Here is a 24,971-nt window from a genome sequence, read left to right as displayed (position 1 = left end):
TGACCAAATGGCCAGTTGAAACATTATACACTGCATAATGTTTCTCAGAGTTCAAGAAAGTGAGGTTCAAAAGTCTGAAATTCATTGTCATCAGGAGTTACAGTATGGTGAAGATATGACACAACTGGTTCCTGCCTATCCTAAGTTCCAGACCAAACACACCACATTCAGAAGTACACAGCAGAGGAAGATCAATCAAAGCTCTTTGCCAGAGATTAAGTCAAATGTGTTCATGTGAACAGAAGGAAAATGGAATGTGCAACTCAAAGTCTTATACTTTCTGTTGCTTAAAAAGAAGAGAAGGGAATAATCCAACTCAATGTTAAATTAATTACTATTGCATTTAATAAATGCATGGAATACAATAAAATATACTGCCATTCAATAACCAGAAAATTATTTCAGATTCAGATATTGGGTCCTATACATTTGCTGTTGTACATATCATTTCCCTTCACTGTTTATTTCAGTGCAAGATGATGCAGCTGGTTTTACAAGGCTGACAGCAGGGATGCAGCAGAGATGAAAAACTATGGATGAAAAAAAGCTGAGTGTTTCAGTTCACTTGCTGCCAAAAGGGTGACATTTATCAAGAAAAGATAACCTAACCTCAAAAGACCTGTTATTTCCGTTGGATCTTTCCTTTGGTGTTTGTATGCGCGCAACATAAATACATCATTTACCCTTGCATCTTTGACCAAAACAAAGCCTTAAATGAGACTTCAAAAATAATTAGCTCGGCCTCAAGAAAAAATTCACCATAATTGTTTGTACAGCAGTGGATTTCACATCTGTTGTGGTGTGAACTCTGGCAACAAGCAATAGCATGTATCCACATCACAATTTTCATAGCAAGCTGTTTTTCACTTTTGTTATAAAATGTACTGACTCCTAGGACTCCGCAAAAGAGTATTGGTACTCATTGAAAACATTTCTAGCCTTCTTCAATGCAAGTGCAGATTTAATCATTACTCTCCATGTAAATTATGGATTGGAGCCATGGCTGAATCTAAATTAATCAGGAATAAAGTAATCCATACAGATCCATTATTTATAAACAATCGGCGATTTACTCTAACATTGTGCATTTAAAATCCATTCTTTCTAAAAATATAAAAATAGATAATTCATGGTATTATTTGACAAGAATGAGCTGAGAAGATGAATCTCAAAAAAAATGTACAAACATATACACAACAGGCAGTGCACATCTTAGGAGTGTCAAAACAACATTTTAAAATTCACCATTGGCTGCATTAGATATAATTATCAGGATACAATGGCAATTACTTGAGAAACATTCATAACACACTTAAATTGATATTCTGCTTTTGAATCATCATAATTGATTGTTTCATTTCACATTATACGGTGTAAATGATTGAACATTGCAAAGTCCACGAGAATGATGCGCAGATCAAGAAATGTCCTCGTCAGTCTGGGACATCACAGCTGCAAGCCAGCCTACCTTTTGAGCTATTTAACAGGTCATTACCACATCAAATATATTTGCATTTTGTCAACTTGTGATAATTTCACAAAAAAAAATAGTCGTTGTCAAATCAAACTCAAATGTACATGCAAGTGATTTCATGTTGCATTTTAATAAATGAAGACAACATTATGCTTAACAAAAATATTGAAAATTGCCACACATACAAATTAGGTATTAATGGTATTTTACCTGCAAGGCAGCCAATGAATGATAGCAGTAACAGCAGTTTCCATAGCAACATCGTCTTTAGTTGCCAAGGGCAAATAAGCCTCTCGTGCAATCAGCAGTTAATAGAAGACTTCCTTTTCAGGGTACAACCTCTAATCTGTGAGAGAAGACAATTTGAAAAGAAGAGAATTAAAAACAAGCATTTGGTCCTCAGCCTAATCTCAGAATGCACCAATGAAATTGGCACTTGCTTGGCTGATCCAGCTAAATACAATTGATCTGCTGATTAATAAATCATGCAATTATCAAAACACATTGAATAATCAAAAGCACACTTTCCAAGCCGGTGTAAGAGAAAGAGCAGGCAGTTCTGTTTGTCTTGTAATCATGATCTTCTTGACGTGCATGGAGGGCAAAAGCTTAACAATCGTGAAATGTACAGATGTTAACAGTTAACAAAATAACACCCAGGAGCAAAAAAAGGTGAAGATTTAGAGGCACTGAGACAGGCAATTTCATTCCAAGGTTTCAAGGTCAGTTTATTGTCACATGTACCAATTAAGGTACAGTGAAATTAGAATTATGAGGTTGATACCACCCTCTCAGCCAGGCAACTAATAATGCTAATCGCTCACAAAATGTCATTACTAACTCCAAAAGAAGATGTCATTGTTTTCATCTCAAATATATTTTCCTGTGGTTGTTACAGTTAAATAGACTAGGAAATTCTCTGACCAATGTTCAATTGAGTTTGGTTCTAGAAGCCAGTAGGGTGGCACAGGGTGTCAATTCTCCTCAGCTTTTAAACAAATCACTGCTAATGAAGCATGCTTCACATATGCACATCAAGAGACATGTCCTTCATCATCCAATACAAGCAGAGTTGAAGCTGAAAGATAAGGAGTAGCACCCAGTATGTACAGAGCACTTACACAATAGCTTGAATTGGAAGCATTAATGTCATATTAACATATGCAATTGCAAAGGATTTTTTAAAAGTAGTTAATTACAGTCACTGTATATTTTATTATGTCACTTCATGGTTTCATGGCAGTATTTAATTAAAGAGTGAATTTTGATCATATCGTTGGAATTTGGAGGAGTTTCTAGGAAGAACTGTAAGCGACTGAAACAATTGGAAATGGGTGCATTTAATGCCAGCATCTTATCCAATGATTATTTGGAGATCTGAGTCATAGAATCATAGAGCTATGCACAGACACAGACCCTTCAAAGTGACTCGTCCATGCTGGCCAAATTGTCTGACCCAGCTAATTGCATTTGCCTGCACCTGGACAATGTCCCTCCAGACCTTTCCAATCCATGTACCTGTCCAAATATCTTTTAAATGTTGTAACTGTACTCACCTCTGGTAGCTCATTCCCTATTATGTGAAAATGTTGCTCCTCGTAATCCTTTTACATCATTACACTCTCACTTTGAACTTTACCCTCCTGTTTTAGATTCCCCTACCCTGGTAGGATGACTGCGGCCATTCACCCAATCTATGCCCCGCATGATCTTATACACAATGTATAAAATCTGTGCTGCACTGTTCCACTGTAAAAGTTCACAAAATGTCTATGTGAACGGCTCTGTTAAACGACTGGCCAATGCTACTTGTTTGCATCTAACAATGAAATCTGGGTAGCATGGCAAAGCTGCAGGGACTCAGGTCCTATCCTGATTTTGGGCATCAACTCCATGGAGATTACACATTCCCTTTGTAGCTGGCCAATTTGCTTTCATATCCCAAAGACAGACAAGTTATCTAAATAGCACTGTAAATTCCTTTCACCATATAGTTACATTTTGGGGTAATTAAGAGCAATTTGATGGATATGTGAGAGAGAATAAATTGCTGGACTACCCGACAATTAGCAGAGGGATTGTCTGCTAATGTTGTTCTTGTGATCGTTCTGTTGGCAAGTGCCTTCAACCCAGTGGGCCAAAGGGGATCCTTCTTTGTCATAACAGGTAAACAGACATAATTAAACCTTATGTCAGCTGATTATTCCAAGTGACTTTTCATAGACGAAACTGATTTAAGCGTAACAACATAGAAAGATGTGACATTTCTAACAAGAGTTGTCAGGTAAAAGCAAACACTAAAAACAACAAAACAGAAAACGAGTGAAGCTAATGATTATGGGTTCTGAAATGTAAACAGAGATGCTGGAAGAACTTCATTAGTCAAGCAGCATATGTGGAAGTAGGAATCAGTTAAAATCTTTCTTGTCAGCAACCCATCCTCAGATCGATGACTCGTTTTCATTATTAAGAGGTACTGAGGCTAACTTTGATGTAAATGGTACGAGACTTATGACATTGGGGAACTCAGTGTTCAAGTGAGATCAAATAATAGCTGTGTTTATTTTACATTTTCTTACCAAATCAAGAGCATTTTTACCAGAACCTCTGACTTTCGCCAGAGGCCCGGGTTCGATCCTGACTAGAAGTGCTGTTTGTATGATGTATTCAAGAGATAGTTAGATATAGATCTTAGGGCTAACGGAATCAAGGGATATGAGGAAAAAATGGGGTACTGATTTTGGATGATCAGCCATGGTCATATTGAATGGCGGTATTGGCTCGAAGGACCCAATGGCCTACTCTTGCATCTATTTTCTATGTTTCTATTAATTAAGGGGTTGTGCTTCGCTGAGGATGGATAAAATACCAGGCCCAGATGAAGTTAAAAGGGGAAAACAAATTCCAGAGATTCTGACCATATTTAAAAAAAAATCTATTTAGCTACAGGAGTCATGCCAGATAATTGAAGGACTGTGGACTTTGGACAACTGCTTAAAAAGGAAGAAAGAAATACATTGAGTAATTACAACCCAATTACTTTAACTAAAGTGGCAGGCATGTTATTGGAATCAAATGTTGGGGAAGAGGACAAGTCTTCATTTATTAAAGCAGAGTTTAATCAAGTACTGTCAATGTGGGCTTGTTAAGGAAAGGCTCATCTACACTATGCTCCATCTACACTAATTCCACCTGCCTGCATTTGGCCCATATCCTGCTAAACCTATCCTAACGGAATCGTTCCGAGTCAGCATTGAATAACAGGATCGTTCCGAGTCAGCATGGATTTACGAAGGGGAAATCATGCTTGACTAATCTTCTGAAATTCTTTGAGGATGTAACTAGGAAAATTGACAGGGGTGGATGTGGTGTACCTCGACTTTCAGAAAGCCTTCGACAAGGTCCCACATAGGAGATTAGTGGGCAAAATTAGAGCACATGGTATTGGAGGTATGGTACTGACATGGATAGAAAATTGGTTGACAGACAGAAAGCAAAGATAAATGGGTCCCTTTCAGAATGGCTTGCAGTAACTAGTGGGGTACCACTACCGCAAGGCTCGGTGCTGGGACCGCAGCTATTTACAAAATACATGAATGACTTGGATGAAGGGATTAAAAGTACCATTAGCAAATCTGCAGATGATACAAAGCTGGGTGGTAGTGTGAACTGTGAGGAAGATGCTATGAGGTTGCAGGGTGACTTGGACAGGTTGTATGAGTGGGCGGATGCATGGCAGATGCAGTTTAATATGGATAAGTGTGAGGTTATCCACTTTGGTGGTAAGAATAGGAAGGCAGAGTATTATCTGAATGGTGTCAAGTGGATACAGGAGAACAAGCAAACATCACACAAACAGAACCCAAGATCAGGATTAAATCCAGGTATCTGGCACTGTGAGGCTGCAGCTCTGTCAGCTCTCTGTACCATAGTTTACCACTCACTTAACCTCTCTGTACTGCTGTGGAATCCAAATATCCTTTTGGCAATTTGCTTTCCCTCCTGCTTTTGTGTCACCAGCAAATGTAGGTACCTTGTGTTCTACCCCTTTGACCAGGTCATTGATATGGCAAATTATTGGTGGGGGGGGTGGGGGGAGGAGTTCAATGACTGATATTTGATACAACTAATTACATTTTCCAGTCTGAAAAAATGATCCATTCATTCCATCTCTCTTGCATCAATGTGATAACCAGTTTTCATCCAAGTTATCGCACTTCCCACAATCCTATAAGGTCTTGTACAGTTCCCATATATTATGGCATCACATTAATTGCCTTCCAGGAATGCAAACACACTACATCTACAGTTACCCCTCCATCAATGTGCTTGATGAATCTTTAAAGATCTCCAGCAAAAGTGACAAACATGATTTCTGTTTCATAAAACCTTGATGACTTTGTTTGATTGCATTAAGATTTAATAAATGACAAGACTCCAACATTAGAAAACTAACAGACATCAGTTTAACTGGTCGAGGGTCTCGACTCGAAACATCACCCATTCCTTCTCTCCTGAGATGCTGCCTGACCTACTGAGTTACTCCAGCATTTTGTGAATCAATACCTTCAATCTAACTGGTCTATCATTTATCGATTTGTGCCTCTCTTCTCGTTTCTTCATGAGAGCATGGAGATCACTGTTTAATCTGACAGCTCCCTCCTGGAACTGAGTTTTGTAAACTCTATCCACTCCTATGGTCACATGTACGAAGATATAGTGAGAAGCTTTTTGTGTGCTATCCCGTCACGGAAAGGCTATACATGATTACAATCAGGTCACTCACAGTGTGCAGGCACAAGATAAAGGAAATAGCATTTAGTGCAAGATAAAGCCCAGTAATGTCCGATTAAAGATAGCCTGAGGGTCTCCAATAAGGTTGACGACAGGTCAGGACTACTCTCTAGTTGGTGATAGGATGGTTCAGTTGCCTGATAACAACTGGGAAGAAACTGTCCCTGAGTGTGTGCAGGTGTGTGTTTTCACACTTCTGTACCTCTTGCCTGATGGGGGTGGGGGGAGTGTCCGGGGGTGAGACTCATCCATGATTATGCTGGTGGCCTTGCTGAGGCATGTGTGAAGTGTAGACGGAAAAATTAATATTGTTAAATTATTGAAAATAAATGCTTCAATTATAAATTATTGAAAATAAATTCTTCATGTTCTTTATACCATTGGCCACGTATGTCTTTTCAGATAGGTTGGACCTAATATCAGAGTATCTCCAAAAAGAATAATCTTGGACATTTCTAAAGGCACAAGGTATGAAACCAATGAGCTACACGAAAACATATGTTTCTTCATTTATTGGATTCTCCAAGTTTAAACATGTGCATCATTACTTGTTAATTTTAAGTAACAAGGCTGTTACTGTTTCAAAATTAGGTTGTTATTATAGTAATTGTGCACTTCTGCATAAAACATCTCAATTGTCTCTCATTACCAACAAGTGAATATAATCCCACTGAGTATAATCTGAATTGCTGCACATATTTTAGATTTTATTATTTTAGATTTTAGAGATACAGCGCAGAAACAGGCCCTTCGGCCCACCGGGTCCGCGCCGCCCAGCGATCCCCGCACATTAACACTATCCTGCACCCACTAGGGACAATTTTTTAATTTTTTTTTACATTTGCCCAGCCAATTAACCTACATACCTGTCCGTCTTTGGAGTGTGGGAGGAAACCGAAGATCTCGGAGAAAACCCACGCAGGTCACGGGGAGAACGTACAAACTCCGTACAGTACAGCACCCGTAGTCAGGATCGAACCTGAGTCTCCGGCGCTGCATTCGCTGTAAGGCAGCAACTCTACCGCTGTGCCACTGTGCCACCTATATGACAACTATAGTGCTTGAGATTTGATATTTTTATAGGTCTTTCAGTCATGGTCAGTTCCATTAGTCTGGTTATTCATCACCAGAGAAAGCAAAGTCAGTATTGAAGGACACAGGTCGCCACAAACTTACCTTGCTGAATTACAGCAATCATTTTCAATTGCCCATGACAATAAATGGGTTACCATTAGTATCAGATCATAAAACCTGAATTCCAATTATTATTGAAAACTAATCAAAAAATGCACCATACCAAAACCATCTATGCTGCATGGTATTTACAACAATGAACTTGAGTTTTAAGTAAAGCATCCGTTAAGTTTGTATCCAGTTCTTTGTTGCTCAAAGTATTTACATGCTGCTATTGAGTCTTTTGACAACTCACAACAGCAAGATAACAGAGGCTATCGTCCGAGAGAAGCAACCACTGTGGATATGTTTACTGACTGGTTGTAGTGTGTTTTTCTCTTCAGTTATTCCAAAGAAAAGTAATTCAGAATCACTTTACAATCACCCTAGTAACACATTAGCATATCAACAGAGAGCACATCAGTGTATTTCAGTGCACAGTGTGCAATAAGCCCATGGGAACCAGCTTTTGATTTAAATATATACTCGTCAGTATTTCTATCCTTTTTTCATATGCACTGTTCAAGAGAGATTACCACAGGAAAATAAACATTGCGGCAAATACGCTGTTATTTCTTGCTCTCCTTGCAGAGATTATTAAATATAAATCCACAATAATTTTATTGCAAAGCTCCTCACTTTATCAGTGGCATTCTGAAATATCTCTTTCTTGGGTCTAGTTTCACCAAACTCATCCTTTTCATTCAATGCGGTGCAGCCCCAGGTCAGAGCGTGGAACCAAGGCAACTCCTTGGGTTGATTTGAAAATAATGTAGACTTCTCACAGTGATCAAAGGATAGTAAAACAGAAACAAGAGACTTGGTTCAGTGACATGAAAAACAGAAAATGCTCGAAACAGTCAGCAGGTTACAAGAGACAAGAGAAACAGAGTCAACGTTTTAGACCCTTCATCAGAATTTGCCGTTTCTCTCTTTTTTGAAGGGGTTACAGAGTCCACTATGTATCTCACAGTGTAAATTCAATGCATCCGCAAAGTAATCTCTTGATCGAACTCTGGAACTCAACAAGATTATGTTTGACTTTTACATGAACGCTGTCATTGTCTTCGACCACATAAAACATTTAACCTTTCTTAAATTTACTCTTCAACTGAGCACATCCATGGTAGAGAAATGAGAATAAACAAGGGACCCAACCAGAAACATTGCCTGGCCATTTCCTCCAGAGATGCTGCCTGACCCATTGAGTTACTCCAGCACTTTGTGTTTTACCGAAGAAATACAGAGATCCTTGATGCTTTGAATGAAAGAATGTCACCTTGTTAGATAAGAAAATAACTGCAGATGCTGGTACAAATCGAAGGTATTTATTCACAAAATGCTGGAGTAACTCAGCAGGTCAGGCAGCATCTCAGGAGAGAAGGAATGGGTGATGTTTCGGTCAAGACCCTTCTTCAGACTGAAGGGTCTCGACCATCACCTTGTTAGATGGTCAATCTCTTTTAAGACATTGATGCATAACTCAGGAGCAATCAGAGGAGGCACCTTCTAGTATCTACTCCCATTATGCACTTTAAAAAACTGTATGTGCTTCAAACAAGATTACCTCACTGTTTCTGAACTCAAGGGTATAGTTACTAATCAGATCTTTTACAGAAAAATCATTCTGGTCACCGTCACCCAAAACAGGTACAACTTTCCCAAAGTAACAAAAACAAAGTCATGCAGAGTACTCTTAGTGTGTCTTGTCAATCGCATTGTGTAACTGTAGCAATATTTCACCACACAAACACTCCAAATCCCATATAATTTAGATGAACATACCATTTGCATTTCTAATTATGAGCTGTTGTGATCACAGCATGGTGCATTTACCCACTGGATATTGCCATCGATATTACCTGAGAAGTTTCTTTTGTACTCTTCCCACACTCACACCTACACTGCTATTTCAGCTAACACATTTTGGAAACCTCCCATGGATATTCTTTTCATAAAATACACCTTTCACTGACATGCATTGATTAGATTTTACAATGCCAATATTTTACACAATTGCCACATTTTTACTTCTTCAGTTCACTCCTCATCCCATTTCCCGCTGCTACTTTTTGTCTTTGAAACCTGTAGTTCTCAACTGAGCAACCTACTTCAAAACAGTTGTCAATGTTCTCCAGGGGTGTGTGCAGGAATTTCACTCAAAGGATCACTTTAATATTGCAATTATGGGTTTATGTTTTATTCCCATTTTATACTATTCCAGCAATTAAAATTGACGTCAAGAACTCCACCATGTGGAAATCAACCTCATCACTCATCTTATTGGAGCATAAAGCAATGCACTACAGGAAAAGGGCACTTTGGCCCACAATATCTGTGCTGAATATGTAAACTAAACTCCTACAACTGCATGTGAGCCACCTCCCTCCATTCCTTATCTGCACGTGCCTACCTGAAAGTGTTTTAAATGCCGCAACCATATTTAATAATAATAATAATAATCCATTTATTTTATATAGCGCCTTATCACATGCTCAAAGCGCTTTACAAAAACAATTAACATAGAAACAAACAGACAAACTATCCTGACGGAAAGGCGGCGAATACACAACGCCAGCGTCCTCTCACGTCAGGGTCCGGCAGTAGACATTAAAAAGCACAAGACACACAGATATAATTTTTTACACAAAACAGCCATCACAGTGATTGCTTTAGGCATACCCTCACTGTGATGGAAGGCAAAGTCTTATCTCCTCCTCATTCTTCTCCCGTGGTACCACGAGGTGATCGAGGCTCCCAACTTTTTGAAGCCCCCACCGGGCGATGGAATGTCCCAGGGCCGAGCCGAGCAGGCCGATGAAAGTCCTGAGCCCCCAACGGGCGATGGAAAGTGCTGCGGCCGAGCCACGCAGGCCGATGAAAGTCCTGAGCCCCCACCGGGCGATGGAAAGTGCCGCGGCCAGGCCACGCAGGGCGATGAGGGGCCTGCGAGCGGGTCGATCGTACCTCGCGCTTCGGGGCGGTCGAAGCTGCTACGGCTGGAGCTCCCAAAAGCCGGTCGCCAGCCAGGGACCTGCGAACTCCCGATGTTGCGGTCTGCAGGGCCCACGGCCGAAGCCTCCGAGATGGTAAGTCCAGGCCCTGCGACCGGAGTCTTTGAGGTCGATCCCAGCTGGAGGCCGCCGACTCCACGATGTTAGGCCGTAGCGCGAACGGAGATACGACACGGTAAAGGTCGCATCTCCGTTGAGGAGGAGATTTGAAAAAAGGTTTCCCCCAACCCCCCCACCACCCCCCTACATACACAGAATTAAAAATAAAACAAAACGTACATTTAACAACGACAATGACAAAAAAACGGGAAAAAACCGGAGAGACTGCTGGTGAGCCGCAGCTGCAGAACACAGCCACGCCCCCAGGCATGCAACATATTTGCTTCCACCACCTCCCCCAGGCATGCAACATTCCCTGTGTTAAAAAAAAACTTGTCCCGCACATCACCTTTAAACTTTGCTCCTCTCACCTTAAATATAAACCCTGTTGCTTTTGACATTTCCACTCTGGGGAAAAAGGTTCTGACTGTTTATGCCTATCTATTCCTCTCATGACTCCCCTCAGCTTCAATGGTCCAGAGAAAACAATCCAAGTCCAACCTCTCATTATAGCTAGAATGGAGGGATGTGGCTCACATGCAGATGGAGCAGTTTAGTTTAATTAACTTCATATTCAGCACAGATATTGTGGGCCAAAGTGCCCTTTTCCCATAGTGCATTGCTTTATGCTCCAATAGGATGAGTGACAAGGTTGATTTTCACATGGTGGAGTTCTTGATGTCAAATTTAATTGCTGGAATAGTATAAAATGGGAATAAAACATAAACCCATAATTGCAATATTAAAGTGATCCTTTAATCCAAGCATCATTCTGGTAAACCTTCCCTGCACTCTTTCCAAAGACCCCACATCCTCTCTCTAATGCAGCAACCAGAACTGCCTGCACTACTCCAAATGTGGCCTAACCAAAACATACCATATGCCACCTTTGCCACTCTATCTACTCGTGTTGCCAGTTTCAGAGAGACATGGACATAGATCTCAAGAACTCTCTGTACATCAATGCTGATAAAGGTCTTGCTATTAACAATACTTTCCCCTTACACATAACCTCCAATGTGCAACACCTCACTATGGATCGCACTGGTTACAGACCTCTCGCCAAAATAACATATTTCCATCACTACCCTCTGTCTTCTGTTTAAGACAGTCTCTGGCTCTTCTGTATATTTTGATCTGAAAAAAAGAGAATCATAAGCATAATTTCATCTGGAAGGAACCTTGTAAAAAAATTACATAAAAGTGCTTTATGCTAAATAAGATATGTTTGCCTTGGATCAATGAACAGAATTGAAAGAGGTTTTGCTGCATATCAATGACTCCATTGGAGTTTAAAAAAAAATGCAAGTCCATTTGTGAAAATATTGTTGCATTTTGTTAATTAAATAACTGGTTATTCTGGTAAACAATATTATTCTGGATAGGTGACATTTTGAGTCGGGAACCTTCTTCAGACTCTAAAAATCGAAGCAGATGATTATGTGGAACTATCAGGATTTCCGAACTGTCAGATATTGGATTAATACAATTATGATTTTCAATTTAACAATGTATCATCACCAATTTGCAGGTTAGTAGAACAACATAATTTGACAAGCAATGGTCATTCAGAATATGGGAATACGAGTCACTCATTTTGTGCCTTAAGATTTTTGGAAATCATTGCTGATCTTAGATTGGTATCACAGGCTGTTCCAGTATTTGTTCAATGGCCTGTCAGACTACTTCTTGATTTGCACACTGGTGATAATTATTTCATGAAAGGTGGTTCTTAATAAGGATAGTTCCTTAAAACATGAAAATTGTTCTGACCTTAAAATTTGCCCTTGAGTGTTTAAATAGATTAATTGAGACAATTCAAATGACATACCTTTACAGCATGTTCTCAAGTTCAGAAGTGCAATTAGATTAATATAACAAGTTTTATGATTGCTCACTGCTTCAGTGAAAAAAAAAAATTACTTTGTATTTTTATGTGTTGATCTCTAAAGTTAAGAAAATCGATTCCTCTTTAATTATTTGTGCTTGTTGAAACACTTAACCCAAAGCCTCTATCAGTAAATCAGACTGTGACACAGGTTTTACCTCAAAACATTTAACTCTGGGACATAGATAATGGTCTCAAGAATCAAATGTACAAATTCGGCTTTTGCAGATGACATCAAATTGTAGCAGGAGCTGGGAAAACTACTATTGAGAAGGAGGTAACAAAATATAGAAATCCTCATTGTCAGCATTCACCTAGATAACTGTATAGGAATTTAAACCTAAGCATAATGGACACATCATTGATGAATGCTCTTGAATAAGCTGTGAAAGATGGTTTATTTTGCTAGGAAAAATAAGAAGGCGACATTCTGATTGAACATCTAAATACAGCGTGAGGTAGAGAGATATGGGAGTTCACCCACAAATATCACAAAGTCTGAAGAAGGGTCTTGCCCCGAAACGTCACCCATTCCTTCTCTCCTGAGATGCTGCCTGACCTGCTGAGTTACTCCAGCATTTTGTGATACCTTCGATTTGTACCAGCATCTGCAGTTATTTTCCTACACAAAAATCACAAAGTAAGCAGAGAAGTGCTCATTCCAATTGGCACAAAGAAAACCTATAATTTTTTGTACTTAGAAGTTAGAAACATAGAAACATAGAAAATAGGTGCAGGAGTAGGCCATCCGGCCCTTCGAGCCTGCACCGCCATTCAATATGATCATGGCTGATCATCTAGCTCAGTAGCCTGTACCTGCCTTCTCTCCATACCCCCTGATCCCTTTAGCAAAAAGGGCCACATCTAACTCCCTCTTAAATATAGCCAATGAACTGGCCTCAACTACCTTCTGTGGCAGTGAATTCCACAGACTCACCACTCTCTGTGTGAAGAAATGTTTTCTCATCTCGGTCCTAAAAGACTTCCCCCTTATCCTTAAGCTGTGACCCCTGGTTCTGGAATCCCCCAACATCGGGAACAATCTTCCCGCATCTAGCCTCTCCAACCCCTTAAGAATTTTATATGTTTCTATAAGATCCCCCCTCAGTCTTCTAAATTCCAGCGAGTACAAGCCGAGTCTATCCAGTCTTTCCTCATATTCAAGTCCTGCCATCCCAGGGATTAATCTGGTGAACCTTCTCTGTACTCCCTCTAAGGCAAGAACGTCTTTCCTCAGGTTAGGAGACCAAAACTGCACACAATACTCCAGGTGCGGTCTCACCAAGGCCTTGTACAACTGCAGCAGAACCTCCCTGCTCCTAAACTCAAATCCTCTTGCTATGAATGCCAACATACAATTCGTTTTCTTCACTGCCTGCTGCACCTGCATGCTTGCTTTCAATGACTGGTGCACCATGACACCCAGGTCACGTTGCATCTCCCCTTCTCCCAATCGGTCATCATTCAGGTAATACTCTGCTTTCCTGTTCTTGCCGCCAAAGTGGATAACCTCACATTTATCCACATTATATTGCATCTGCCATGCATTTGCCCACTCGCCTAATCTATCCAAGTCATTCTGCAGCCTCCTAGCATCCTCCTCGCAGCTAACACTGCCACCCAGCTTCATGTCATCCGCAAACTTAGAGATGTTGCATTCAATTCCCTCGTCCAAATCATTAATATACACTGTAAATAACTGGGGTCCCAGCACTGAGCCTTGCGGTACCCCACTAGTCACTGCCTACCATTCCGAAAAGGACCCGTTTATTCCTACTCTTTGCTTCCTGTCCGCCAACCAATTTTTTATCCACCTCAAAACTGAACCCTCAATACCGTGTGCTTTAAGTTTGTACACCAATCTCCTATGTGGGACCTTGTCGAAGGCCTTCTGAAAGTCCAGATACAACACATCGACTGGTTCTCCCTTATCCACTCTACTAGTTACATCCTCGAAAAATTCTATAAGATTTGTCAGACATGATTTGCCTTTGGTAAATCCATGCTGACTTTGTCCGATGATTTCACCACTTTCCAAATGTGATGCTATCACATCTTTAATAACTGACTCTAGCATTTTCCCCACTACCGATGTTAGGCTAACTGGTCTATAATTCCCCGTTTTCTCTCTCCCTCCCTCCCTTTTTAAAAAGTGGGGTTACATTAGCTACCCTCCAGTCCTCAGGAACTACTCCAGAATCTAAATAGTTTTGAAAAATTATCACTAATGCATCCACTATTTCTGAGGCTACTTCCTTAAGCACTCTGGGATGCAGCCTATCTGGCCCTGGGGATTTATCTGCCTTTAATCCATTTAATTTACCTAACACCACTTCCCGACTAACCTGGATTTCCCTTAGTTCCTCCATCTCATTAGACCACCGGTCCCCCGCTATTTCCGGCAAACGGTTTATGTCTTCCTTAGTGAAGACAGAACCAAAGTATTTGTTCAATTGGTCTGCCATCTCCATGTTCCCTATGATCAATTCACCTGTTTCCGACTGCAAGGGACCTACATTTGCCTTAACTAATCTTTTTCTCTTGACATATCTATAAAAGCTTTTGCAGTCTGTTTTTATGTTCCTTTCCAGTTTTCCCTCATAGTCTACTTTCCCTTTCCTAATTAAGCCCTTTGTCCTCCTCTGCTGGACTCTGAATTTCTCCCAGTCCTCTGGTATGCTACTTTTTCTGGCTAATCTGTATGCTTCATCTTTTGTTTTAATACTATCCTGGATTTCCCTTGTTAGCCACGGATGCACTACCTTTCCTGGTTTGTTCTTTTGCCAAACTGGGATGAACACTTGTTGTAGTTCATCCATGCGACCTTTAAATGCCTTCCATTGCATGTCCACCGTCAACCCTTTTAGCATCAATCGCCAGTCTATCTTGGACAATTCACGCCTCATACCCTCAAAGTTACCTTTCTTTAAGTTCAGAACACTTGTTTCTGTATCGACTTTGTCACTCTCCATCCTAATGAAGAACTCTACCATATTATGATCACTCTTGCCCAAGGGGCCTCGCACAACAAGACTGCTAACTAACCCTTCCTCATTACTCAATACCCAGTCTAGAATGGCCTGTTCTCTCGTTGGTTCCTCGACATGTTGGTTTAGAAAACCATCTCTCAAACATTCCAAGAAATCCTCTTCCTCAGCACCCCTGCCAGTTTGGTTCACCCAATCTATATGTAGATTGAAGTCACCCATTATAACTGCTGCACCTTTAGTGCATGCATTTCTAATTTCCTGCTTGATGCCATCCCCAACCTCACTACTGCTGTTAGGTGGCCTGTACACAACTCCCACTAGCGTTTTCTGCCCCTTAGTGTTTCGTAGCACTACCCATATCGATTCCACTTCCTCCAAGCTAATGTCCTTCCTTTCCACTGCTTTAATCTCCTCTCTAACCAGTAACGCTACCCCACCTCCTTTTCCTTTCTGTCTATCCCGCCTGAATATAGAATATCTCTGGATGTTGAGCTCCCAGCCTTGGTCACCCTGGAGCCATGTCTCCGTAATCCCAACTATATCATAATCATTAATAACTATCTCCACATTTAATTCATCCACCTTATTACGTATACTCCTTGCATTGAGACACAAAGCCTTCAGGCTTGTTTTTACAACTCTCTTACCCCTTATACAATTATGTTGAAAAGTGGCCCTTTTTGATTTTTGCCCTGGATTTGTCTGCCTACCACTTTTACTTTTCACCTTGCTACCTGTTGCTTCTACCCTCATTTTACACCCCTCTGTCTCTCTGCTCCTGTTCCCATCCCCCTGCCACATTAGTTTAAATCCTCCCCGACAGCACTAGCAAACACTCCCCCTAGGACATTGGTTCCATTCCAGCTCAGGTGCAGACCGTCCTGTTTGTACTGGTCCCACCTCTCCCAGAACTGGTTCCAATGTCCTAAAAATTTGTGCACTGAACTCCATATTATTTTTAAAAACAGACTTTGGTAAAGGCGCTGCATCAATAATCCAGCACTATTGAGTCTCAGGAAGGGTCTCGACCTGAAACATCACCCATTCCTTCTCTCCAGACATGCTGCCTGTCCCGCTGAGTTACTGCAGCATTTTGTGTCTATTTTCTTTTTAACCAGCATCTGCAGTTCCTTCCCATACTATTGAGTCTTTGATGGTACCAGACTCACAGATGTTCCAGACATTTAAATTATATCACTGTTAATATCCAAACACTCCTATCTTCCACTTTTAAAATATATTACACTGAACTATCATAAATCTTCCAGTAAATTTAAAAGGAAGTGGGAAATATAGTCTAGAAACAAGGTAGTACAGATGCTGCTTTACACAAAAGGATGCAAAATGCTGGAGTAACTCAACGGGTCGGACAGCATGTCTGGAGAACATGGATAGGCGACGTTTTGAGTCAGGACCCTTCTTCAGACTAAAAATAGAACCAGATGACTATGCCAAACCATCAGGATTTCCGAAAAATCAGTTGTTGCATTATGATAGATTTATAAATTTGCACTGATACCAGAATTAAAATTGTATACAAGGCAAAACCAGCATCTGCAGTTCCTTCCTACACAAAATAACTAAATAGTTTGGGGCATGTTCATTAATAATGAGAAGACTGAGGGGGTGATCTGAGAGAGGAGTAAAATTACGAATACTCAGCGGTATTTATAGTACATGTGTAAAAAGGGAAATCAGAGAGGTGGTTATTCAACTTCTGGGAATATTGGAATCAGGTGTTCACTGAAGCATCATTTTTCCCTCATCCAATTATCCAGCCATCCCTTGCTAACTCTTTGAGCAGGGCAAATGTTAACAACACTCCATTATACTTCATCAGTGATTTCTATCATTCCATCTCTAATCCTTTGTGAATCTTTCCAAAGTTTTTGGACTTGTTCTCATCTACCAGTTCTCCTGCAACTTCATTTTCACTGCCCTGATCAAAGTTTTGAAAAACAACCTTTGTGACAATAGTGTTTTTCACTTTACTTTGGTGAAGTTGACCATCTATATACTAAAACTCTCGTTTGTTTGTTTGTTAGTTCCTGAACTACAGCCAAAACGGTACACGATAGCGCGACAATTGTAGGCCCACCTTACTCACCATCATCCCTTTGGTGCTAATGGAAGAAGTTTCATTGAAATTGGTGTTATATTTTGAAAGTTATTCACATTTTAAAGTTTAAATCTATCTCCTAGGGAGGGTGGGGAGGGGGGAGGAGGGAGGGGGGAGAGGGAGGTAGGGGGTAGGAGGGAGGATAAGGGGGGGTTGAGGGGGTGGAATGGGGGGGAGGGGGGGAGGGAGGGGAGGGGGAGGAGGGGAGGAGAGGGTGCTGCACCAATGCAGGAGAGGTTTGGGCCCAACGGGTCCACTTGGTCTAGTATCATTCTAATTCCCTTGCATTGCTGCATCACACATCTGAACATACTGTGCCTGCAGTGTTTTGCCCAAACAAGGTCAACACAGAGGGCCACCAACGGCTTCTCACACTACATATCATTGATCCTAGTTGGACAGATTGGACATGATAAGGAAAGGTTTAGACGAATATGAGCCAGACCCAGGTAGGTGAGATGAGTGTGGATGAGGCACCTTAGTCTGCAAGGCTGAATTCCCTGTGTCTATTCTGTGTGACTCTATTCCTGCACTTGTCCTTTCTTCATGATTGTATTTTTTCCCAAAACAACATCCACCACTTTGGGTCAGTGTACCTATTTAATGACACTTAACTATCTGCTCATCATTTTATTTCAATCCCCTGACTGTTTCTTTGCTGTCATGTTGACTTTTGAATGTCATCTTAGAAATATCCCACCTGATCATTGAGAATACTGAAGCAATTGCTTTTGACTTTTATTTAGTAACTCTTTCCTGACTCTTACGTCCAAAGAAATAAATACATTTAATACAGCCGTCTTGTCAGATGTTGATATAAGATTCATACCAAAGATAGACACAAAATGCTGGAGTAATTCAGCGGGACAGGCAGCATCTCTGGATTGAAGGTAACCAGAGATGCTGCTTGTCCCGCTGAGTTACTCTGCATTTTGTGTCTATCTTCATTGTAAACCAGCATTTGCAATTCCTTCCTACACATAAGATTCGTACTACATATCCAGTCCTAAACTTCTATATTTTCAGCTCAAAATCCTTCATTGTTTACAACATTAACAATTTGATTTGAATCATTGGTTATTTGTTTCCTGCTCACCTGTCCAAAATACATCAGCTCTTCCATTGTCACTCTATTCTCCTGTAGCTGCCCGAACATATTTATAGTCCACATTGTGTGTCAGCAGGATCCAACTACCTGAGACACCAACAGTCCAATTCACCTATCACCCAGAGAGCCGAACAAAATAGATGCAAATGAAGTCCAGATCCCCCTCAGCAGACCATGTGGTGATATTCCATGCATCCTCGCTGTCCCATCATATTTCAACTTCAAATTATTGTCATATTCACGGGTACAGTGAGGGACAGGTACAATGAAGAACCTTGCTTGCTGATTCAGCACATGCAGGTGCTGAAGGCAGATACAATAGTGGCATTTAAGGGACTATTAGATATGCACATGAATGTGCAAGGAATGAAAGCATATGGATCATGTGCAAGCAAAGGAGATTAGTTTATCTTGAAATTATGTTCAGTACAGACATTGTGGGCCAAAAGCCCTGTTCTATGCTTTACTGTTCTTTGTTCTTGTGTTTCGCACATCTCCTCTCTACTGTCAAGAGTATTGCTTTTCACTGCTCTTTTATCAAGTTTGTCTATTCCTTGTTTGTTTTCTGGGTACGTTCGAAGGTAGACACACAATGCTGGAGTAACTCAGCAGGTCAGGCAGCATCTCGGGAGAGAAGGAATGGGTGACGTTTCGGATCGAGACCCTTCTTCAAACTGATGTCAGGGGAGGGGGCGGGACAAAGATAGGATGTAGTTGGAGACAGGAAGACTAGTGGGAGAATTGGGAAGGGAGAGGGGATAGAGAGGGAAAGCAGGGACTACCTGGTTAATGTTCATAACAGTGGAGTGTAAACTACCCAAGCGAAATATAAGGTGCTGTTCCTCCAATTTGTGCTGGGTCTCACTCTGACAATGGAGGAGGCCCAGGACAGAAAGGTCAGATTGGGAATGGGAGGTGGATTTGAAGTGCAGACGAAAGTAATGGCTGATTCTGTAGATACCTCTCCTCCCAACATAGCCCCACATATCTTCCAACATTATGACGCTCCATAGAGAACTTTATTTTCTTCCCATTAGATCAGTGTCCTGCTTGTCCCATAAGCAACACCATCCAAAACTCAACACCAAAATATCATTGCATGAACTAATAGACAGAGGTAACGTTACAAAGTTATAAACAGACCATCCTCTATTGAAGCTGGGGATTCTGCGTCTTGATTGGGTAAAACCATACCATAATAATCAATTCTAAAAGATACACTGTACATAATATATATTATGCATACATTAAACCTGCCATGATCCATGTTCTTAGTTAACAAAACAAAAGCAAATGCATAGCTTTTGAGCCAAACTTTAAGGTAATCCTTCCAGCAATTTTCCCCATGTCTTAACATTTATTCTCGATATTATTCCTCTAAAAAGTGCAAAGGGGGTGGCTTGTACTTTGAAGAAGCCACAGGAAAGTGGTTAAGTGGTTGTCATACCAACTCATGGTTTCAAAATTCAGCAAACTAATGTACCACTTCAGCTATTCTTCCACATACACAAGGGGATGGAGTCTACAAGGCTGAGATGTGGTCAAAGAAAACTGAATCTTGCCTATGAATTAAACATTACTTATTCTTATTGCATATTCTTTTTCTGGTTTTCTGGTGGCTTCTCCAATAGAGCATTTCCAGAAAGAAAAAAAGTTTTTTACACACAAAGCAGCATTGAGAAACCACATTTCCTGTTGGCGTGCACAATTGGAAGAAAATCTGTAACTCACACAGTTTGGGCAATTGGTTAATTGAAATAGAACAATGGTGATGAAGAACAAACATTGTAATTTTTTTTTTAAACTGGGAGAGCGCTTTAAACTATTCTACAGCAATTCTCTTGAATGGAAAGATGGCAGTGTAAAGTAGAAATCTGTGATGCTTCATTAACATAGAAAATCCTTTTTGACATTGTGCCAAGTATCTTTTTATGTCCTTTGGAGAGTGTGGAAGGGGGCAAAGATGTGGAGAGAATGACTCTGGCACATCCCAGATGAAGGACACTCAGTCTTGACTGCTACATCTGGGACTATGATTTGTGTCTAGATTCTGTTTGCACCTCCATCATTATAATTATTTTTGCAATCTTTTTGAAAATTTTAATCATTTTTTATTGGCTCTGAACATCAAAGATGCTCAAAGGCTTTGATAAGAGCCAGGTTTCCAGCCCCCCCTGCAATGATGATGTAGATGATAAAACTCAGCAGTGCAATGGTGCAGCCTACTTCATTGCATATGCATCACTATGCCTTGCCAAATGCCTTTCATTGTTAAAAAACATCAGCCCTCCTGCTCAACTGCATCCAAGCAATTTGCTGTCTTAACTGGTAAGCAAAAGCTAATCGCATTTGACCAACATCTCATTCCAAAGATGGTATCTCCAACAGTGCAGCACCCAATATATACAGTAGTAATGTGTCAGACTATATTTGTGTGTTCAGGTCTCAGATGCAGTGCTTAAATTCAGGATCTTCTGACTCACAGGAGTTCTTCACCGCGTTATTTTTTGACAATGAAGCCAAGAGATTGGAAGTCTGTGACTGTTAATAATGACTGCTAGCCCCTGTGACCTCTGCAGTTGTCAACACATCAGCGCAGTGTGTTACATGCATTATATTGATTCTTTTGAAGGCATGGTCAGATACAAGGCAAATGAATAAGGTGTAAGCCATTTAATTTCATACTGCACATGTATTTACCAGCTCTGCATCAGGTGTAATTGTCAACCTATTGTACTTGTCAAAGGACCATATGTCGCCTGGAAAACGTGAGCTATCTGTGTGCAGACAGGACTAATATTCTGTTTTGTCTGTCCACGTGATTTTGACCTCTTATGCATACAGAAATATTATTCAGCTTTTTATACTAAAATATGCATTCTGCTGCCTGATATTATGTTGTGTGAATCATTTCCTTGCATATCAACCAATGAAATATTTGGAAGACTGATCCTTTAAGCAGCCTTTGGTGCTTTTATTTGCTACCAAATGCATTTGCTGAATCTTTGTCTATTAATAAGCTAAATAAACAAAAAAAATCACAACGTTACACATAATTTCTCTCATATTAAGCCATTTGAGCATTTCATTGTACTATTATTAGTCGTCTGAGAGGAAGCAAAAGGTGAAAGATTGAGCTGAGACATGGCAAAACAAATTATCAAAATGAAATGTATCTTATTTATTGCTGTAATCGCAATTTAACGGAATATATTTGTTTGCTAATCAAATACTTGTTCCTCCTTTAGAATATGTTATCTGCAAATTAACATACCATTGAAAAAGAAGCCTGGTAAATATAGAACAGCAACAAATTCCTGTGTTCAGATTTTGTTGTTTTAACATGCACATAAATCTAAATGGCACTGACAAGGCTAACTGTTCAATATCCTGGAAACATCAAGTGGGTAAAGTTCTGCCAAGTAAGAATGCATGTGAACTGGGCAAGCAAACGTCCATCTCCATAACTATCCGGTTGTGTTCCTCATTTTTTTAAAAATCAGTATAAATTGACATATTACAGGTTTTGGTGAAGTTTCGGGTCGAGACCCTTCTTCAGTCTGAAGAAGGGTCGAGACCCGAAACGTCACCCATTCCTTCTCTCCAGAGATGCTACCTGTCCCACTAAGTGACTCCAGCTTTTGGTGTCTATCTTCGGTTTAAACCAGCATCTGCAGTTCCGTCCTACATATTATAGGCTTTCCTTTCCTACCAGCAGTGCCCTGGGGGCCATTCTCAAGATGAGGTCAGCCTCTTTGATGAGAGACTGGAGCTACTTTGTCAGCCTTTCCTTGCCCACCTGTGAGTAGTTGGTGTTTCCCAGAGTATTTTTCACCTCTGAAGAACATGTTTCCATTAGGTTGAAAGTACCTACAATGTAAGTTGGCTGGGTTGCAACAAAGCTTTTAGTCAGAGTTGAGTGTCAGACAGCACGGTAACAGGTCATCTGGCCCAACCTGACCATACAACCAAGATGCCTCATCTAACCTGGTCCCATTCTCCTAACTTTGGCCCATATCTTTATCAACCTTTCCTATCCATGTGTCCATCCAGGCATGTTGTTATTGTACCTGCCTCAACCACTTCCTCTAGGAGCTCATTCCATATACCCACGCCCCTCTTGTGTGAAAATGTTGCCCTTTCGGTTCCCTTCTCACCTTAAAGCTATGCCCTCTAATTCTTAACTCCCAACCCTGGGAAAATGACTGTGAAATCACCCTCCGTTTCTCCCATGATTTTATAACATCACCCCTCAGCCTCCTACAATCCAAGGAATAAAGTCCAAAGCTTGCTCAATCTCTCTCAAAAGCTCAAGCTTTGGAGTCCTGGCAACATTCGTGTAAATCTTCTCAGCACCTTTTCCAGGTTAATGGCATCTTTCCTATTGGAATGTGACCAAAAATAAATACAATATTCCAAGTGCAGCCACACCAATGTCTTGCACAACCTAACATAACATCCTCAGTCCTATACTTATTTCCCTGACAGATGAAGACCAGGGTGTCAAAAACCATCTTCAGTACGCCATCTACATGTGATACACTTTCAGGAAGCTATGCACTTGCACTTCCTGATCCCTCTGCTCCACCCACAGCGCTCCCCAGGGCCCTCATGTTCATTGTGAAAGATCTGCTCTGGTTCGAATGCCCAAACTTAACATTTATCGGAATTTTAGTCTCCACTATCTTCTCTTCCATCAAGTAAGTTTGGTTCAGAAATACATAATTATATGATTTTTTTTTTTAAAATCACTACATTTTAGCCATTTCATAAATCTTCTGAACTTTTACCTACATAGATTTCATCAAAATATATTGAAGCAATAAACTCAAAGATTAAACTTACTGTCAAAGAAATTCAAACCTGATAAAATTACAGAGGTTAATGTCACAAATTACTTACACCAGAATTTTAAAATGTCCCCTTCAATCCCCACCAAATCCACTTTGGTGCAGAACTGATAAGAGTCGTAGCAGTGTTGTGATTGCTACATATAAATTTGACAGAGATTCTTGTTGAGGTTTTGTGGTGGAATTTGAAGTAATTATAAACCCATTTAAGTGTGGTACAGTCAGCAGAGGATGGGGAATCTATGTGAATTGGGAGGCCAGATATCCATTTCCATAACTACCCAGTTGTACTGCTCGTTAAATAAATCTTCAGACAAAGGAAGAAATGGTTGTTTGGTTGTTTCATGCTGAAAGTGAAATAAAAGTAAACGAATGATAGGCAGTAAAAGACTCAGACTGACAAAGATAGAGACAAAGAGACAAAGTGCCTGTATTAAAATTTTAATAAGAAATAATAACCAAGGGAATGAGACATTGCCCTTGTCAAAGAGAACTTTCAGTGCCACAGAGGTTATTTGACACCAATTAAGACTGTTGTTGAAACCTCATACTACTGATTGAAAGTGGAACTTTTCTACATCTGCTTTACAATGATATTAAGTACTGAGAGCAATCAATCTACGACCTTCACTGACATTCCATTTACTAATATGGGAGTAATGTACTATGTGAAGGAACAGAGTATCACTATTACCGATTTTCAGACTTCTCTGTTTTAACTATGCATGACAGACACTAGAAGTTCCTCTTTATTTTCTCCAGTTAAATCAGTGATTGCTGGCATATCTGACCTTATTATCTGGACTTAGCCTTTCATGTTTTGGTGACAATTTTCTGGCTGAGATACAAGTAATGTTAAACTTTCAGGAGCAGTGGGGCAAGTCAAATATCAGGTCACTGGTGTGTTTAATTGTGCATGTGCAACTGCCAATGTTGTTCTTCAATTTATTCTTTCCACTCAGAGAGCATTGGAAGTAACACTGGATATTATTGCTAAAAGAGCAATGAGTGCTTTAAAAAAAAACTTAGTTCACAGATTTATTCTGTCTCTTTGAAGTAATCATATTTGATTTTGATCCTGCTCTCATGTGCCAGAGTCTGTTTGAGATAATTCCAGTTTAAGGGCATTTAACCATCGAAAGAATTGTTCACACTCAGTTCATGAGCCGAGATTAAAACTTTGACTTTGCAATGCAGCTTGTAGATATTTTGAATGTCTGCCAGTGTTGACAATCATCAAGGATGAGAAGCATATTGAGGCCATTTTTAGTTAATTAGCCTTTGAAGCAAATGCTGCAAAGCTGATACAAATCAACAGTGATCAAGATCTAACAAAATATTTTAAATGTAATTAATTTTCTTAATTAAGTTATCTGACACTTGCACACAAGATTAAAATAGTTTGGATTGTCAAATTGGCAGAAATTTCTGCCCACCTCAAATATCAGTGATTAAATGTTGG

At 40.2% G+C, this 24,971-nt stretch overlaps 1 protein-coding gene across 6 annotated transcripts in view; it reads right to left on the bottom strand.

Moving 5' to 3' along the window:
• Nucleotides 1–24,971, bottom strand: part of LOC144601918 (contactin-4-like) — a 1,542,817-nt gene that overhangs the window by 734,678 nt on the left and 783,168 nt on the right. For all 6 annotated transcript variants that reach the window (XM_078414484.1, XM_078414490.1, XM_078414489.1 and 3 more), the window contains one exon: nucleotides 1,685–1,820. In XM_078414484.1, the coding sequence (XP_078270610.1) occupies nucleotides 1,685–1,736 (52 nt within the window). In that variant the 5' untranslated portion in view covers nucleotides 1,737–1,820. The remainder of the gene's footprint in view (nucleotides 1–1,684; nucleotides 1,821–24,971) is intronic.

The sequence above is a fragment of the Rhinoraja longicauda genome, chromosome 17 (assembly GCF_053455715.1).
Source record: "Rhinoraja longicauda isolate Sanriku21f chromosome 17, sRhiLon1.1, whole genome shotgun sequence".
In the NCBI taxonomy this organism is placed as follows: domain Eukaryota; kingdom Metazoa; phylum Chordata; class Chondrichthyes; order Rajiformes; family Arhynchobatidae; genus Rhinoraja; species Rhinoraja longicauda.
This window is presented reverse-complemented; position numbering and strand designations above follow the sequence as displayed.